This window comes from Symphalangus syndactylus, chromosome 20, assembly GCF_028878055.3.
Source record: "Symphalangus syndactylus isolate Jambi chromosome 20, NHGRI_mSymSyn1-v2.1_pri, whole genome shotgun sequence".
Classification (NCBI taxonomy): Eukaryota; Metazoa; Chordata; class Mammalia; order Primates; family Hylobatidae; genus Symphalangus; species Symphalangus syndactylus.
In genome coordinates this window covers 40,513,683-40,531,430 of record NC_072442.2, presented here as the reverse complement: position 1 = coordinate 40,531,430, position 17,748 = coordinate 40,513,683, and the positions used below count along the sequence as shown (strand labels likewise).

The window sequence follows — 17,748 nt, the reverse complement described above, 5'->3', positions numbered from 1 at the left end:
TTGCGCCCAAGTTCGCTCAGTTTTCCCGGGTCCCGGGAGGGTCTCCTTCCAGATCCGCGGGACTTGGGCTCAACGGCTGCCGGGCGCATCCGGCAGGAGGGAAGGAAAGAAGGCTGCGAAGGAGGGACGTGAAGCTAGGGCTGTTGGGCTTAAAATAAACCGAACTGGAGAGTAGGAAGAACCCTATGGGATCCGGACCTCCTTGGTTAGATTTTAGTTTAGTGCTGAAGATAAGGCATACAATTTCTGTAGGCTGGGAGTGCCGATAGGTAGGAGCGTGCGTTTGCGTAGAATCACTCCAGTTTAACAAAATATAGGGGTCCACCTTATGTACGGCCCAGGGTTAGCAAACAGGGGGGTGAAAAACAGCTCAAGAATGTAGTATACGGGGGAGTCAGATGGTTAGATAACCAGACGCTGTGCTCTGGGCTGCGGTGGATTGGTAGTGTTGAGGAAAGGGTGGGAGCCCCTATTGGCAGACGCTTTAGGGAGCCCATTGAGAGGGCTTTTATACATCCAGACAGACATTGTGAAATGGGGAACAGAATAATGGTGTGCCTAAGGAGAGAATGATGGTTTACCTAGTGGTGTACCTAAGGGGAAGCAAATTGGACAAGAAACCCTACCCACTTATTTTTCAAAGGACTCCCCCACTGGTTCTGCAGGAAAGGTGAAACAAGGTGAAGGATATAGCTCCCAATTTCTTAGAACACAAAACAAAAACTCTCTCCCTACCTTGACTTTTCTCTCTCCCATAAGTGGAAGTCCTGAGTTTTAGACCTTTCACGGACCCTACAAGACAATCTAGTTCAGGAAATATGTTTTGACCTCCTCCTCCTTTACATACATAAAGGGTATCCTGCATATCTTTTGCATCCTCTTTCATAGGATTGCAGGATGTTCCTTGCATTAAAGAGCCACTTGCTAACTGGAAAGATATGTGCTCTAGTTTTAGGGAACATGCCTTGACCAGTTCCTCCTCAACTGTCCTCTCACCCTCCAGGGCTGGGGGATGAATAACAGGACTTTTGAATCATCATTGGAATAAACTCATTAGAACCTCTTCATGACACCATATCTGCAACTGAAGGTGGGCGAGAATGGTAAGGAAGAAAACAGATGAGTTATGTTCATCCTTAACAATCAAAGGAGTTACTCTTCTAGATAGTTAGGGTGTTAGCTCATCTCTCTATTAAGTTTACATCACAAGGAGAAAACAACCAAGTCAGCAGATAACAACCCAGTATATCCATGAGCAATAGAGTGAGGCTTTGGAAGGTGCTCAGGATCAGGGAGGCTGGCAGCATAACACAAAGCTTCTGGCAGTTGGTCATGAATTCTTGGTGGATGAGGGAACCAGGCTGGGCAGGGGGCGACTAAGACGCTGGGGGAGAGTCTGACTCTAGGGACCTAAATCCTTAGAGAAATTCTTCCACTCATAAAACTTTTTGTTTGTTTGTTTTTGTTTTTGTTTTTAAACGGAATCTTGTTCTGTTGGCCAGGCTAGGGAGTACAGTGGCGTGATCTCGGCTCACTACAACCTCCCCCTCTGGGTTCAAGTGATTCTCCTGCCTCCTTCTCCTGAGTAGCTGGGACTACAGATGTGAGCCACCACGTCCAGCTAATTTTTAAATTTTTTTTTTTTTAATTTTTAGTAGAGACAGGGCTTCACCATGTTGGTTAGGCTGGTCTTGAACTCCTGACCTCAGGTGATCCTCCTGCCTCGGCCTCGCAAAGTGCTGGGATTACAGGGATGTGCTGCACTCATAGAACTACTTTTTTAAAAATTATTTTTATTTTTTGAGACAGGATCTCACTCCATCACCCAAGCTGGAGTGCAGTGGTACTATCTTGGCTAACTGCAGCCTCAGCCTCCCAGGTTCAAGTGATCCTCCAACCTCAGCCTCCCGAGTAGCTGGGACCACAGGCACATGCCACCATGTCTGGCTAATTTTTTGTACATTTTGTAGAGATGGGGTTTTGCCATGTTGCCCAGGCTGGTCTTGAACTCCTGGATTCAAGCGATCTGCCCGCATTAGCCTCCCAAAGTGCTGGGATTACAGGTGTGAGCTACTGTGTCTGGTCCTAATACTGCTTTAAAAGAGGTTGGTGAAAGATGTTCAAACCCAGCTTTTAGGCAGAGGAGGATGATATAAACCCAGCAGTTTGATGAGATTGTAATATCCATATTAGTAGTAGATCCATATGCCAAGCCTACCCACACTACTTCCTCCTACAAGAACCCTAAATTTCAGGGCAGAACAGAGAAAGGTGAAACAATATCACAATTTAGTTTTTAAAGTTTTGGGTTAGTCTTATTCTTGGGTCCCCCCTTTTTTTTTAAAAGCCCATCTGCATTTTCTGTTCAATAAATTTGAAATTTGTCTTATTTTTGTTTCGGGCTTCTACTACATATCTCTAGGTCTTTCCCTCAACCCAGAGCTAGGGGACCCCCAAATGCTCTTCTTTGAAGACAAACTGCTTTGATATCTTCTCACTTGAGACTCTAGATTCCATTAAAGAAAACTAATTGAACAGAAAAAAAAATCTAGATTCCACATTCTATACCCTCTGAGCATTTTCCAGCTTGCCTGAGGACAGTATAGCATCAGATTCATGTACATATGATTTATATGCAGTATAACAATTTCTTTTTCTGGCACAAAACAAAAACTCTCTCCCTACCTTGAAGCTTTTCTCTCTCCCATAAGTGGAAGTCCTGAGTTTCAGACCTTTCACGGACCCTACAAGACAATCTAGCTCTGTTGTAAGGACCTAGAAGGCAGGAAATATGTTTTGACCTCCTCCTCCTTTACATATATAAAGGGTATCCTGCATATCTTTTGCATCCTCTTTCATAGGATTGCAGGATGTTCCTTGCATTAAACAGCCACTTGCTAACTGGAAAGATATGTGCTCTAGTTTTAGGGAACATGCCTTGACCAGTTCCTCCTCAACTGTCCTCTCACCCTCCAGGGCTGGGGGATGAATAACAGGACTTTTGAATTAAGAAATTAAGAATTTCTGTATGATAAATTCTTTAAAGAAAAACACCAAAAGACATATCATCCTAAGATTGACATAATATTTTCCATTAATTCTAGTAAAGCTTGTTTTTTGGGGAAGTATAAGTGGGAGGGATTAGGATAGGAAATTAATTAATCTTTTTTTTTTTTCTGAGTTTTGCTGAAATGGCTCATAGTTTTAAAAGTCTGAGTGCCTCTATTTCTAGAACATTTAAGCATAGGCCGGGCACGGTGGTTCATGCCTGTAATCCCAGCACTTTGGGAGGCCGAGGCGGGCAGATCACTTGAGGCCAGGAGTTCGAGACCAACCTGGGCAACATGGTGAAACCCCGTCTCTACTAAAAATACAAAAATTAGCTGGGTGTCATGGTGCGCGCCTGTAATTCCAGCTGCTCGAGAGGCTGAGGCAGGAGAATTGCTTGAACCCGGGAGGCAGAGATTGCAGTGAGCCAAGATCACACCACTGCACTCCAGCCTGGGCGACAGAGCGAGACCATCTCAAAAAAAAAAAAAGAAAAAAGGAAAGAAAAGAAAAGAAAATTTAAGCATCAGCAGATGGGCTTAGTGGGTTGCGGAGCTGGAGGGGTAGGGGGTGATATATGGTTGGGCAGGTGGAAATTGGTTATCATGGGTGACCAGCTGAGACTTCAGATGTCTTCAGCTGATGGCTCTGAAATGCCCTTAGGTGGTAAGGACACAGCACTGTGAGGTTGGGAAGGCATTAGGGAGTCATGAAGCAGATGTAAAAGGCAAATTAGGAGGCCTTGGTCAGCTGCTGAAGGAGAGAGAGGCCAGCATAAAGAGCACAGAGGCGAGGGAGGGTGTCTGGGTCCCACATATATTGGGGGCCCGATCTCTGCACTTCCAGGCCACTCAGCCCGACTAGAGCCTCCGTGAGGGTCAGGTCCTCGTCCCCAAGGGAGGAGAGCAGCTCAGGTTGCAGGGGGAAAACACCCTCTTTATCGTGCAGGAAGTTCTGTTCCATTGTGCTCTCCACCTGGAGGGAATCAAAACAGCATGAAAAGAAAGAACTGGAAACCTCTCTCCTCTCCTAACTCACAAAAATCACAAGAAGCTTACATTCCCCTCATTAGAATTCCTTATTTTACTTTACATTACAACCCCATCTGGGCCTTTGAACAGCCCTATACAGTGGGCAGCACATTGATTTTTAGCCCCATTTTACAGAGGAATAAATTGAGACAGACTCAGACACATTAAAAAATTTGTTCACAGGCCAGGCGAGGTGGCTCACACCTGTAATCCCAGCACTTTGGGAGGCTGAGGCGGGCGGATCACCTGAGGTTGGGAGTTTGAGACCAGCCTGGCCAACATGGTGAAACCCTGTCGCTACTAAAAATACAAAATTAGCAGGGCATGGTGGTGGGCGCCTGTAATCCCAGCTACTCAGGAGGCTGAGGCAGGAGAATCGCTTGAACCCGGGAGGCGGAGGTTGTGGTGAGCCAAGATCGCACCGTTGCACTCCAGCCTGGGCAAAAAGAGTGAAACTCCATCTCAAAAAAAAAAAAAAAAAAAAAAAAATTTGCTTACAATATTTGGCTAGGAATAAGCAAGGCCAGAGTTTCTGTCTCTTCTCCCAAGATCGGCTAATAAACCCAGATTATTGCCCAGAAATTCAGTCTTCTACCTCTTGTGAAATAACAAAGAAGGCAAAATAGAGAGAGAAAGGAGGAGTGGGCATAAGCCCCTGGGATAAGACAGGGGTCCTCCAGAATGGCTCCATCCTTAGGCGAAATCTACATCTTCACTGGCTGCAGCTACTCCCAGACTCTCCCCAGCATCTGCTGTTTTTCCCTCACCAGCTTTAGCTGCACGGGTAGGATCTTTTTCTCCATGGATTTCACCAGCAGCTTCTGTTGGGCTTCACTTAGCTCTGGAGAAAAAAAGCAGAGAAAGATGTGTGTTGCTGGTGCAGAGGGGACTACAGCCTCCAAATAGCGCACTTCCAGAATTTCAGCCTTCATTCATTGGATGTAATTACAATGCAGGTGTTAAGGGAGCCATAGCTGAGGGGTCCACTTTGGTCTTGGAGTCGGAGGGCAGGCTTCTTAAGGGAACAAACATTTTGGCTTACAACTGAAGGACCAGAGAGTTTTTCTAAGTGGAAAACTAGAAAATGTGGAGGGACGAAGAGCTTTTAGGGGCAAGATAAGAAACTGTTACTCCCTGAAGTTAAAGCTAACAGGTATCAGGATAGAAGTGATGAGCTTAGCTATACGCAGAAATTTTAAATATGTTGCTGATAAAACTAGGGTTATTCAACCTCTATTAGCAAGACTAGGCTGTCTTCTCAGACCACCCAATGTGACCAAGCAAATCCTTAGGAATGAAACAAATTTTTTTTTTTTTGATGGAGTCTCGCTCTGTTGCCCAGGCTGGAGTGCAGTGGAGTGATCTTGGCTCACTGCACCCTCCCCCTCCCGGGTTCAAGCGATTCTCCTGTCTTAGCCTTCCAAGCAGCTGGGATTACAGGCAGCTGCCACCACGCCTGGCTAATTTTTGTATTTTTGGAAGAGGCGAGGTTTCACCATGTTGGCCAGGCTGGGCTCAAACTCTTGACCACAGGTGATCCATACGCCTTGGCCTCCCAAAGTGCTGGGATTACAGGCGTGAGCCACTGCACCCAGCCATGAAACCAATTTATAAAAATGTAGATATAAACTACTTAACTGTGGTATAATTTGTCATTCATTCATTCATTTATTCATCCATTTGGGAATTGATTCAAGCGATTCATTCCTATTACTGAAAAGATCTATAAATGAAGACCTTATTCCCCACTTACCTGTTAGGGCTCCAACGAAATAAAGGATGGCGCCCACGGCCTCCTTTGATAGCAGGACATCTTTCGGGAGTGCCTCCAGGGTCACTTCATGTCCCTTGTCTAGAGCCCCTTCAAGCTGTGGGGGAAGGTGGGCGACTATTGAAGATAACATAGGAAAGGGCCCAACCCAGGGCCCAGCACATAATAACCCCTTGACATGCGGGAACTCTCTCCGTTTCCTGATTTCTTTTTCGAGGCCTCATGTCCTGAACAGTACTGGACTCCTGGGTTCCTTGTTCCCTGAGTTTTGGACTCTGGAAAGGGAAGGTTCCAGCCCCTCCAGCAGACGGCCCTTCTGGCCATCAGAGGGAGCATATGCCTTGGGGGAACCCACTGTTTGCCCTTTTCCAGGGGACAAAGGGAGGAGCAGTGGCCTGGCAGCCTTGGGGCATGTGGCCAGCCTTGGGGAAGGTATCTAAGATGGACTCCCCTGGCCACTCACCTCCTGCCCCTGTCAGATCTCCCCACCTGCTACAATACCCGCCCCCACCAAACCTTTGCCAAAACATGCCTTCTCCCACCCTTCCCCACTTCCACTAGGTCCTCACCGCGAGCTCAAGGTCTTGTAGCTCCTTTTTCTTCCCTAGAAGTTTGCTGAGGGAGCTGAGCAGGGAGCTTTGCCCTACTCGGCTCAGCTTCTCCACTTGTTGGGTCTCTCTCTGAACTTCTTCTTTTAGTGCCCTGAAGCCTTCATGTACGTCCCCTATGGGGACGATAATGGGACACACAGCCCTCCATCGGGCACCTTCCCCTCCAGTCAGTATTCCCCCTGCAGGGCTTCTACACTCAGCCCCCTTTAGGTGCCAATGCTCTACCCCCCAGTTTGAGCCTGGCCCCATTTTTCTTTACCAAGGAATGCGGTGACAGAACTATCCACCAACCTAACCTGAGGGTTGGGGTGAGAAGGTGGCCCAGGGTGCATGTATCATCTAACCCAACAGTTAATCTTCCCGAGATCCCAGGCCTCATCCCATATCAGTACACACTTGACTTTTCTTTGAGACTCCAGCAAAAAGTGGAGAAAGAAGGAATGTTTTCCCTTCTCATGAGTTAGTTGACAAAGAAGAATGACTTTGCCTTCTCCTCTCTCTACCCCTAATGCTACTACCTCCATGCCAAAGTCTTGGGAGAAACTCGCAAAGTTTCTTACCAACATCAGATGCCTGGATAACTGAGAAAAAAAAAAAAAAAGATAAGAATGCAATCCTTCAGAATGGCAGCCATACCCAGGGGATGAGACACTAAGGAAGATGAGGAAATACATCCTGCCTGTCTCCTGGGAGAGCCCAGCTACCTTGTTCCTGGCATTACTGTGACTCAGTGGCTCTGGCCCCAGTTGCTGGGCGGCCGAGTTGCAGATGTGTGTGTAGCAGGTTATAGCTACTAAGACTCTTAATTTTTTTTTTTTTTTTTTTAGGCCAGGCGCAGTGGCTCACACCTGTGATCCCAGCACTTTGGGAGGCCAAAGTGGGAGGATCACCTGAGGTCAGGAGTTTGAGACCAGCCTGGCCAACATGGTGAAACCCTATCTATACTAAAAATTAGTCGAGTGTGGTGACCCGCGCCTGTTATCCTAGCTACTCAGGAGGCTGAGGCACAAGAATTGCTTGAACCCGGGAGGCGGAGGTTGCAGTGAGCTGAGATCTCACCATTGCACTCCAGTCTGGGCGACAGAATGAGACTCTGTCTCAAGAAAGAAAAAAAAAAGGCCAGGCGCCGTGGCTCACGCCTGTAATACCAACACTTTGGGACGCTGAGGTGGGTGGATCACCTGAGGTCAGGAGTTCGAGACCTGCCTGACCAACATGGTGAAACCCCTTCTCTACTAAAAATACAAAAAATTAGCAGGGCGTGGTGGCAGGTGCCTGTAATCCCAGCTACTCTGGAGGCTGAGGTAGGAGAATCACTTGAACCGGAGAGGTGGAGGTTGCAGTGGACTGAAATTGCACCACTACTCTCCAGCCTGGGCAACAAGAGTGAAACTCCATCTCAAAAAAAAAAAAGTATTTTTTTTAAATGGAGACAGTGTCTCACTATGTTGCCCAGGCTGGTCTTGAACTCCTGAACTCAAGGGATCCTCCTGCCTCAGCCTCGCAAAGTGCTGGGATTATAGGCGTGAATCACTGTGCCTGGCTGCTACTAAGGCTGTTGAGGACAAAGGTCTCAGGCATCAGACCACCTGGGCATCTTGTCCAAAGACTCCCCCTTTCCACACTGTTTTTTCCCAAGCTATTGGAATTTCTGCCATGTTTCGGGGACAATTATTTGCTGAGATTCGCTCTGCTATTTCCCTGTCAGTCCTGTCAGAAGGAAAGAAAAAGACTGGAGTTTTAAAATTCTGAGTCAAGAAAGTTTCAGCGGAATGAAAGGAAACACTTACGGATGACCTTCTCCTCTCCTGACTTTTCTGAAGACAGAAAAAATGCACATCTGTCAGCACAGAACCCATTTTTGCCTTTTCATCTAAAACAGTCTTCAAGGCAGTTTCATCAGTGATCATTATAAAAACACAGGGAGATTATGCTAGCTCATCCACCCCCACGATTCGGGAGCACACTCTGTCTCCAAGTCTTACTTCTTCTTCTGACTGTGCCTTCCGGTCTCTGTCTGTCTGTTTCTAGATCTCTCTGGGACAGTATTTATATGCCTCTATCTGTCTTTCCTAAACTTGAGACTAGGTATTCTTAGGGACTTGGGAAATAAAAGCAGAGGCTCCTTGGGGGATTATAGTATAAGCTAGGAGAGGGTGGAGGATTTTGGCAGATAATGTCAGGGGTAGGGCGGAAGATGTGGGAAGCCCATAAGCAATTTCACTTACCTCCAGGAGGGAAGGTTTGCATGTTATCATTGCAGATATGTGGAATATCTGTGAAGGGCAAGGGAGGGAGGGCAGGAGGACACTTAGCAGCTGCCCCACATTCCCTTCTTCAGTCTCAAGCCAAAGGGCTCTGCTAAGGGCTAGGACCTTGCACCCTAAATGCTTCATTTAATTCCCGGCTTCAACCTCCATTGCTGGAAGCAATCTTTTCTTCCTTGATAAATTCTCTACTATGAGAACACTACTTTCTACCTTCCATTCCAGTCTCTTTCTGTTTCCTCCTTTGGCCGCAGACTTCTTGAAAGCAGAGGCGGTGCATGTTCATCTTTGTACCCCCTCCCCCAATGACCACAGTGCCCAGCACCCAGAAGATGCTCAGAATCCAGGAGCCTCTTCACCCTTCTCTCCAGAGCAGGCTCCGTGGCTGCAGTCGTATCACAGTACAATACACCCCCCTACTCATTCTCTGACATTTCCGCAAGAGGGGACCAGGGTGTCTCAGTATTGGTGCAGGTAATTCTCATCTTGTGGGGAGAACATGCGGGTCTCTGCTCACCCCACTCATCTTTGCCTTTGACCATCAGCTGTCTCACTCGAAAGGCCAGGACGCAGCCCTTGGGGATGGTTACAGCCTCCTTGTGGTTTATGGATCCCTAGAATTAGATAATGAGAATTTGTGAATCTCTGGACATCTTAAGTATGAGATATTGGGAGTGCGAGTTGGGGGAGGTGCAGGGTCAGGGCTGAGAGCCTTCAGGGAGATAAGAAGTTGGAAGCCTTCAATGGTGTCCCCGGTCTGGACTCTGAGGAAGGACTTCAAAGTCCTTGCGCTCATTTCTGCTGATTTTCCCTCTAGTGACCTGTATCTGTCTTCCTGGTTCAGATACATGAAGGGAACCGGGCAGACCTGCTCCATCTCCTGCCTGTACATCACCCTAGAGCTTCCATCCAAGCCCTGGCTCCTTCTTCCTCTTCACTATCTGTCCCATGCTTACCTCTTTCAGGACACCTTCCATGACTAACCCCTACTCCCAGCTCCAAATCCCAAATCATCCCTTGAATATTTAGATGCAATAGATAGAGGTATGGAGACCATTCCTTATTTCCATTGGCTTTTCCAAGCCTGTGTTCTCTGGGCTTTAGCCTCTGTGTCTCCTCTATGAACCTGAGGACTTTCTGAGAGTAAAGTTGTCTCCTCTTTGGATTGGGAGCACCATGAGGGAAAACCCAGGAATGTGACTTTCCCCTTCCCCAGTAGTTCCCTGTGGCATCTGGCGCAGCGATCTGCCCTCACTGGGTGCCACTGACCAGGGAGGGGGCATGTGTCTGGGGTTTGGATCTTGAAGAGCCGGGGGAAGGAGTGGCCCTTTTCAGCATCCTCGGTGGGTGCTGATCAGGTAAAGCTAATGAAGCCTCCAAGGAAGAGCTGAATGTAAATGTGTATGTGTGAGTGTGAGTGTGGGTGTGAGAGTGTGTGTGTGTGTGTGTTTGAATCAAACCTGTAGCCCCAATGGGGCGAAGAAGCGGAGGGAGAAGCAGGCCTCTGCCTTGCCGGCTCGCTCCAGGGTGACCTCCTGCACCGTCTCCACCACCTCCATCACCACATATAGGTTCTCCCCTTGATCTTCCATCTCCTTCAGGAATGGGTGGTCTGCTGCCAGCTTCCTGTGGCAGGAGAAACATAAGGGAACCGTTCAGAGCTCCTTCCTGCCTGTACCACATCCTCCTCTTTCCTTCTGTCCTTCCCAGGAGCTAGACATTGTGGTGGCAGGGAAGGAGTGAGGACTCTGGACTAGGGCTGAGGTTGAAACCCAGATCTCATGCTTACCGGCAGGGCAGCTTCTCTGAGTCTTAGTTGCCTCATCTATGAAATGAGTATAATGATGCTGACCTCCTGGGTTGCTCAGAGATAAACTCGGCAATTGTCTGGGCCAGCACCTGGCCGGGAACAGGGCCTCTTGGGCGCTTCTTACCCCCGTTTCCTCCAGTTCAGGGGTAGATGCGCCCCCCTCTTTCCTCCCTATTCATCTCTCTGGGATCCTTTCTCTCCACGTCTTATGCTCTCTCTTGCTGTTAACACCAGTTCCTCCCCTCCACTTGCTCCTTCTGTCTGCTTCCATATATAAACGTGTCCCTAATCCTAACAAATTTGTTCGCTTTGATCATGCCACTCCCTCAAATTACTATCCTATTTTTTTCCTTCATTTCATTGGCAAATATATCCAAAAAATTCTTTTTTTTTTTTTGAGACTGAGTCTCACTCACTCTGTCACCCAGGCTGGAGCGCAGTGGCATGATCTTGGCTCACTACAACCTCTGCCTCCTGGGTTCAAGTGATTCTTCTCCCTCAGCCTCCCGAATAGTTGGGATTACAGATGTGAGCCACCATGCCTGGTCCACCTAAATTCTTTGTAATTTGCCTTCTATTTCCACTACTCAGCTGAAATTACAATGATCTCCTACCTATCAGTCTCAATGACCTTGCCGAACTCTGTGCAATGCTCGATCCTGCTGTGGAAACTCTCCGTGCAACGCTGGCTTCTCTTGGCTTCCAGTCACACTGTACCACCCTGGCTCAACTCCAATACTTCTAGTTTCTAAATCTTATCCATTCTGTCTGCACCTCATTTTCCAGTTTCTTTGGTTCTCTAAAATTTTATGTTCTGTAAGATTCTGTTCTCAGTCCTGTTTTCTCAACTCCCTCCAAAAGCTCCCCCCACCAAACTCACTCCTACAGTTTTTTCTTCTTTTTTTTTAAGGTCTCACTCTGTTGCCCAGGCTGAAGTGCAGTGGCTCGATCATAACTCACTGCAGACTTGAGCTCTTGGGCTTAAGTGATCCTCTTGCCTCAACCTCCTGAGTAGCTGAGACTCTAGGCGCACCACCATGCCCAGCTAATATTTGCATTTTTTGTAGAGATGGGGGTTTCACTCTCTTGCCCAGGCTGGTTTGAACTCCTGGGCTCAAGCAATCCTGCCTTGGCTTCCCAAAGTGCTGGACTTACGGGAGTGAGAGTCCTCCCCTGGCTCCTACAGTTTTAATCTTTATATTGCTGATTACCTTGTGTGTATCTTCATTTTGACCTCTCTCCTGAGCTCCAGGCCCTTATTTCCAACCACCTGTTAAACATTCTCAGCTGATGTCTCAGCAGAACCAGAAACTCAAAACATCCAAAAGGAACTCACAATCTCCAAATCTACCTCTAACCTGTGTCTTCCTGTTTGTCACCTGTAATGGTACCTTTAATGTCCTATAATGTCACAACCTGGGTAAAATCTCACAGTCACCTTTGATAAAACCCTTTCCCTCATCCTGCAATCAGCTACCAAGCCCAGGCCATTCTATCACCATTGGCAATGGGTGGTGCATCCATTCCTCCCTCTTCACTCCTCTTGCCCTTCCCCAGCTCAGGTCCTCAGTTTTCATTGCTCATGGGATAGAAGAACAGTGTCTTGGCTGGGGGTGGTGGCTCACGCCTGTAATCCCAGCATTTTGGGAGGCCGAGGTGGGCAGATCACCTGAGGTCAGGAGTTCGAGACCAGCCTGGCCAACATGGTAAAACCCCATCTCTTCCAAAAATACGAAAATTAGCTGGGTGTGGTGGTGTGCACCTGCAATCCCGGCTACTCATGAGGCTGAGGCAGGAGGATTGCTTGAACCCAGGAGGCGGAGGTTGCAGTGACCTGGTATCGTGTCACCTTACTCCAGCCTGTGCGACAGAGAGAGACTCTGTCTCAAAACAAACAAACACACAAAAAAGTCCGGGCGCAGTGGCTCACGCCTGTAATCCCAGCACTTTGGGAGGCCGAGGCAGGCGGATCACCTGAGGTCAGGACTTCAAGACCAGCCTGACTAACATGGTGAAACCCCACATCTACTAAAAATACAAAAATTAGCCGGGCACGGTGGCTCACGTGCCACCTTACCTCCTTCTTTCAACCACTACTTAACTGGGATTACTTCCCTGTAATCCCAGAACTCTGGGAGGCCGAGGCAGGCGGATCACAAAGTCAGGAGTTCGAGATCAGCCTGGCCAATATAGTGAAACTCTGTCTCTACTAAAAATATAAAAAATTAGCTGGGCGTGGTGGCAGACACCTGTAGTCCCAGCTACTTGGGAGGCTGAGGCAGGATAATTGCCTGAACTCAGGAGGCGGAGGTTGCAGTGAGCTGAGATCATGCCACTGCACTCCAGCCTGGGTGACAGAGCAAGACTCCATCTCAAAATAAATAAATAAATAAAATTTAAAAATTAAAAAATTATCCGGGCGTAGTGGCGGGCACCTGTAATCCCAGCTACTCGTGAGGCTGAGGCAGGAGAATTGCTTGAACCTGGGAGGCGGAGGTTGCAGTGAGCCGAGATCATACCACTGCACTCCAGCCTGGGCAACAAGAGCAAAAATCCGTTTCAAACAAAAAAAAGAAGAAAAGTGTCTTGCCTTGTCTGACTGCTTCAAACCCCTGTTCGTCTTCCCCTATCTGACACACTTCCTCCACCTGGCTGGATTAGTCATGGGACACATCAGAACATTTTCAGGATCTTCCTGGTGCCTACAGTTCAGTCTCCTGGAGCTGCCACTTGCCTCTTCCATGGTTTGGGTTCACCTGCATTTCCTGCTCGTTCTACTCACATCTTTTCTGTCCCTGCCATGCTGGCTGTTCCTGGCCCTTGGTGGTTTTGAGATTGCTGACCTGTGTGCCTTCATAATACCCTTCTCCCAGCCCTGCATGCCCAATTTCTGCTCATCTTTCAAGGCCCGAAACAGAGGCTGCCATGTCTGTGAGATCTTCCCTTGTTTCTCCAGCCAGAAGTCCCTTTGACCCGCCACAAGACTCAGTCAAACCATCACTACAGCACTCAGCACTTCTTGGCTTTGATTATAATTACTGTTGCACAGGTTTTTAAAATTTTCACCTTCCTGGACTGCAAGGTTCTTGGACAAAGATGTTCTAGGCGCACCCCAGCCCGTAGTAGAGTGCTTTACTATATACATTCTTGCTGGATGACTACCCCGGCCCTTCCTTCTGGCCTTCACAGTCCTTACCTCCTTCTTTCAACCACTACTTAACTACTTAAAAGTCAGTTCCCGTGTCAAGCCAAACATCCGTGGTGCCCAGCATCAACGTGGCACCTGCCACACCCTTTGTGCTGTGGGGCAGCATTCCCGAGGGCGTGCTTAGTGTGTTTGGGGGTCAGGCAGGAGGCTTCAATTATGGGAGCAGAACACAGTGCTCAGGTCTCAGCTGGGGGCCGTTAAGACCCATCCCTCCTTTTTCTAGTGTATTGCATAGTCTTAGAGTTAGAAGGAGCCTTAGAGATGATCATCCAATCCTGTCATTTTGCAGAAAAGAAAACTGAGGTCCCAAGAGAAGTGACTTTTCCAAGATCACACAGCAAGCTAGTGTGGACATCATCCTCCCCATGCATGTGTGACAGTGGGGAGGTGGTCCTGGGGACGGTGGCAGTACCGGGAGGTGTGACTAGGAAATGGCCTGGGTGTAGCCATGGGCCAGAAGGGTTGCCTTCAAGAGCTCCCCTGTGGTGACCACATTGGCAAAGGTCAGTGCAGGGGTCCTACCTTTCAACTCAAGGCCCCAAGCACCCTTGCCAGGCACTGCCCCAAGCACACCCCGGGCGACCCTCGGTCCTGCCCACTCTCACCTCTCCTGCAAGGTCTCCAGGGCCTTGGGAGCCACACTGAGTGTCTGGACCTCCAGAGTGCTGTTCTGCGACAGCCCTGCCGTTCCCTTCACCTTCACCGTCTTTGGTACATCCACATCTCCCTCCACTCGGGTGTCCAGCATATTCTTAAAGCCAAAATTCCCAGTGTCTGTTGGGTCTGCAGGAGGGAAAAGACGAAAGGGGCTGGGCTGGCTGGGCGCAGTAACTCGCGCCTGTAATCCCAGCATTTTGGGAGGCCAAGGTGGAAGGATTGCTTGAGCCCAGGAGTTTGAAACCAGCCTGGGCAACAAAGCAAGAACCCATCGCTACAAAAACAAACAAGTAAATAAATAAAAGAGGCTGAGCTGAGAGGTATCCCCCGACCCCCAGCCTCCTCAGCTCCTGGTGATGACTTTGGGCTAGATGACATCTAATCACCTCTGGCCAGAGGGAGCTTTGAGGTCCTCCTTGCAGGCCAGGTGCCCAGCCCCCGTCCCTCAGTATCCCTCAGTTCCTAGCCCTGCTCGAGGCTGACCTGAAGGTGAGCTGCCGGGCTCAAGCACATCCAGCAGCGTGTAGTCGGTGCGGACGTACCGGGCCCCCCAGAAGAGCGTGCTCTTCCTCTTCCTCAGCACCAGGCAGAAGGGATGGAAGCGCTTGAAGTCGATGAGGCTGTCAAGGGGTGTCAGGTCCCCTCGAGGGTTTAGCTGTCTGGCCAGGGCCCGGGTGACATTTTCAAACATGGTCATTGTCTCTATGGAGGTGGGGAGACAGGAGAGTGTCAAGGTCGCTGCCAAGGAGCCCGGGATATGGGCTGGGCCCCTGCAGAGAGGGTTTACCCGGCTCTGGGGCAGGGAGAGCTCTTAGAGATGCCTGGATTGTCTCATATCACAGCTGGAAAGAACCAAGGGAGTCTGCATTTTATGATGAGGAACCTAGGGCTGGAGAGTTGAAAGAGTTGCCCCAAAGTCCCATAGATGGCCAGCAAAGCCACACCTCCTTTTTCTTTGTCAAGGGCATTTTTCTCACTCCACACTCATTTTCTTCACTGCCACGGAGCCCAGCTGGAGCTTTTCTTTTCTTTTCTTTTCTTTCTCTCTCTCTCTCTCTCTTTCTTCCTCCCTCCCTTCTTTCCTTCCTTCCTTCCTCCCTCCCTTCTTTCCTTCCTTCCTTCCTTCCTTCCTTCCTTCCTTCCTTCCTTCCTTCCTTCCTTCTTTCCTTCCTTCTTTCCTTCCTTCCCTTCCTTCCTTCCCTCTGCCTCGCCTTGCTTCGCTTCGCTTCGCTTTCTTCTCTTTTCTTCCGAGACAGGGTCTTACTCTGTTGCCCAGGCTGGAGTGCAGTGGCGTGATCACAGCTCACTGCAGCCTTGACCGCCAAGGCTTGATTGATCCTCCCACTTCAGCCTCCTGAGTAGCTGGGACTGCAGTTGTGCACTTGGCTAATTTTTAAATTTTTTTGTAGAGACAGAGTCTCACTATGTTTCCCAGGCTGGGCTCAAATTCCTGGCTCAAGTGATCCTCCCACCCCAGCCCCCCGAAGTGCTGGGATTACAGGTGTGAGCCTCTGTGCCCAGCCAGGATCCAGGCATTTTGATGCTCTTCACCTTTGCCCCCTCTGCTTACAATACCCCCTTCCAGATCTGAAGACTCCCTAGTCCTCCTCTAACACTCAATTTAGGTCACCTCCTGGGACCTCTTCTCTCAGTCCTCCAGGCAGCTGGTGACCGTATCTGTGTTTCCAAAGCGCTCTTCTGATGCACCTTCCTGTTATTATGATCTGCTCACCTGACCCTATCAGCTCCTCATCTGTGACTTCCCAGAGGGCAGGAAATGGGTCATAGTCACCTCTGCAGCAGAAAGTACCACACCTGGCACAGAGTTCGAGCTTGGCAAATGTGTGTGGAAAGAATCAATGAATGTGGCCCTGAGAGGTGTGCGCTAGGGTGAGAGGGCCCTGGAGAATGTGGGGCCCATGGGAACCTGAGGGGCAACATTTTTTTTTCTTTTTGAGACGGAGTTTCATTCTTGTTGCCCAGGCTGGAGTGCAGTGGCACGATCTCGGCTCACTGCAACCTCTATCTCCTGGGTTCAAGTGATTCTCCTGCCTCAGCCTTCCAGGTAGCTGGGATTACAGGTGCCTGCAACCATGCCCAGCTAATTTTTGTGTTTTTAGTTGAGATGGTGTTTTGCCGTGTTGGCCAGGCTGGTCTTGAACTCCTGACCTCAGGTGAGCTGCCCATCTCACCCTCCCAAAGTGCTGGGATTACACGTGTGAGCCACTGCACCTGACCTGAGGGTCAACATCTTAAGTCTCTGTCTTTGAAGTTTGAGTCCAGGTGCTCTGGCTGGGTGGCCTATCGGCACACCCCAGTTATCCCTGTGGGTGGAAGAGGCCACACCAGCTGGCGTGGAAGCACCCCACATCCACCACGGGCACTTCACAGCAGCCGGGGGGCAGGAAGCACGGCACAGATGCGTGGGGCTGTTCTGCCAGCTTGAAGGTGCTTTTTTTTTTTTTACCCTCATTGCTGGGAGGGCCAGGATGGGGCAGGACAACCTCCTGGTGCCACCTGGGTGCACCTGGGAAGGGCTTGGGCAACAGCAGCCTCCTCTTCACCGGAGAGATGTCCACAGGTCTGCCTCTCCCTTCCCTCCCCAAGGCCTACAGGGATACTTATCCCACTGGACTCTAGGGGAGTTCCATGCCCTTCTTGGTCCCCCCATCTCCCTATGTCCCCAGAGCACCCTTGCCTTCCCTGCTGTCATCAAGTTCTTACCTGGGAGCGGGGCTGGGTCCTGTCCAGCACCTGGGTCTGGGGTGAGGGCCTAGGGCTCGCTGGGTCTGTAGGTTGAGAGGATGACCATCCCTTGCCAGGACAGGCTGTTTTATGCAGGGACAGAGGCTTCCAGGGACCCCGCCTGCCCTACTGACCCCACCCCCCTCCCGCTCCACTTCCGGGAGAACAGCATCAACCTGTTTCACATGTGCCCTGGCCTCCTGAGGGCTGAGGGGGTGGATAGGGAGCTGCCAGGCAGGTGCCAGCGTGGGTGGGGGTAGCTAAGGCTGATAGAGAGGTGGCAGCTGGAGGTTGGCTTGTGGATCAAGAGGAGAGGAAGGCAGGTGCCTTTGGGAGGGGTGCAGAGGGAGGCAGTGGGAGTGTGTGTGTGTGTGTGTGTGTGCGCGCGCGTATGTGTGAGTGACCAAGGATGGCATCTTTGTTCTGTTATCATCACCGTCATTGGGGAGCATCTCAGATTCATGGTGGGGGTCTGCAGGTGTCCTGGGATAGGGATTCCTGTATGTCCACACATTCCAGCAGAGAGCAGAGCATCTGCAGTGCCGCCCTCCATCCGGGGCTTGTCAGCCTGTGTGTATTGCTGCCTTACTCCATTTGTTT

The 17,748-nt window shown here is 49.6% G+C and overlaps 1 protein-coding gene across 1 annotated transcript; it reads right to left on the bottom strand.

Moving 5' to 3' along the window:
* Positions 1-3,065: 3,065 nt before the first annotated feature.
* On the bottom strand, positions 3,066-17,209 carry GSDMA (gasdermin A). Its single transcript, XM_055257422.2, has 12 exons — positions 17,128-17,209; positions 14,887-15,105; positions 14,352-14,529; positions 10,189-10,354; positions 9,246-9,342; positions 8,690-8,737; positions 8,252-8,278; positions 7,022-7,042; positions 6,420-6,574; positions 5,833-5,947; positions 4,847-4,920; positions 3,066-4,023 (listed from the first exon to the last, which is right to left on the bottom strand). Exons 2-12 carry the CDS (start codon positions 15,098-15,100, stop codon positions 3,781-3,783), a joined length of 1,338 nt encoding a protein of 445 aa, XP_055113397.1. The 5' UTR covers positions 15,101-15,105; positions 17,128-17,209; the 3' UTR covers positions 3,066-3,780.
* Between the last annotated feature and the right edge of the window lie 539 nt (positions 17,210-17,748).

Coding starts and splice junctions, on each gene's coding strand:
- GSDMA (XM_055257422.2), bottom strand. CDS start 15,100: ATGACCATGTTTGAAAATGTCACCCGGGCCCTGGCCAGACAGCTAAAC. Junction 14,530..14,886: donor GCCCGGCAGCTCACCTTCAG/GTCAGCCTCGAG, acceptor TCCCTCCTGCAG/ACCCAACAGACACTGGGAAT. Junction 10,355..14,351: donor CTGGAGACCTTGCAGGAGAG/GTGAGAGTGGGC, acceptor CTCCTGCCACAG/GAAGCTGGCAGCAGACCACC.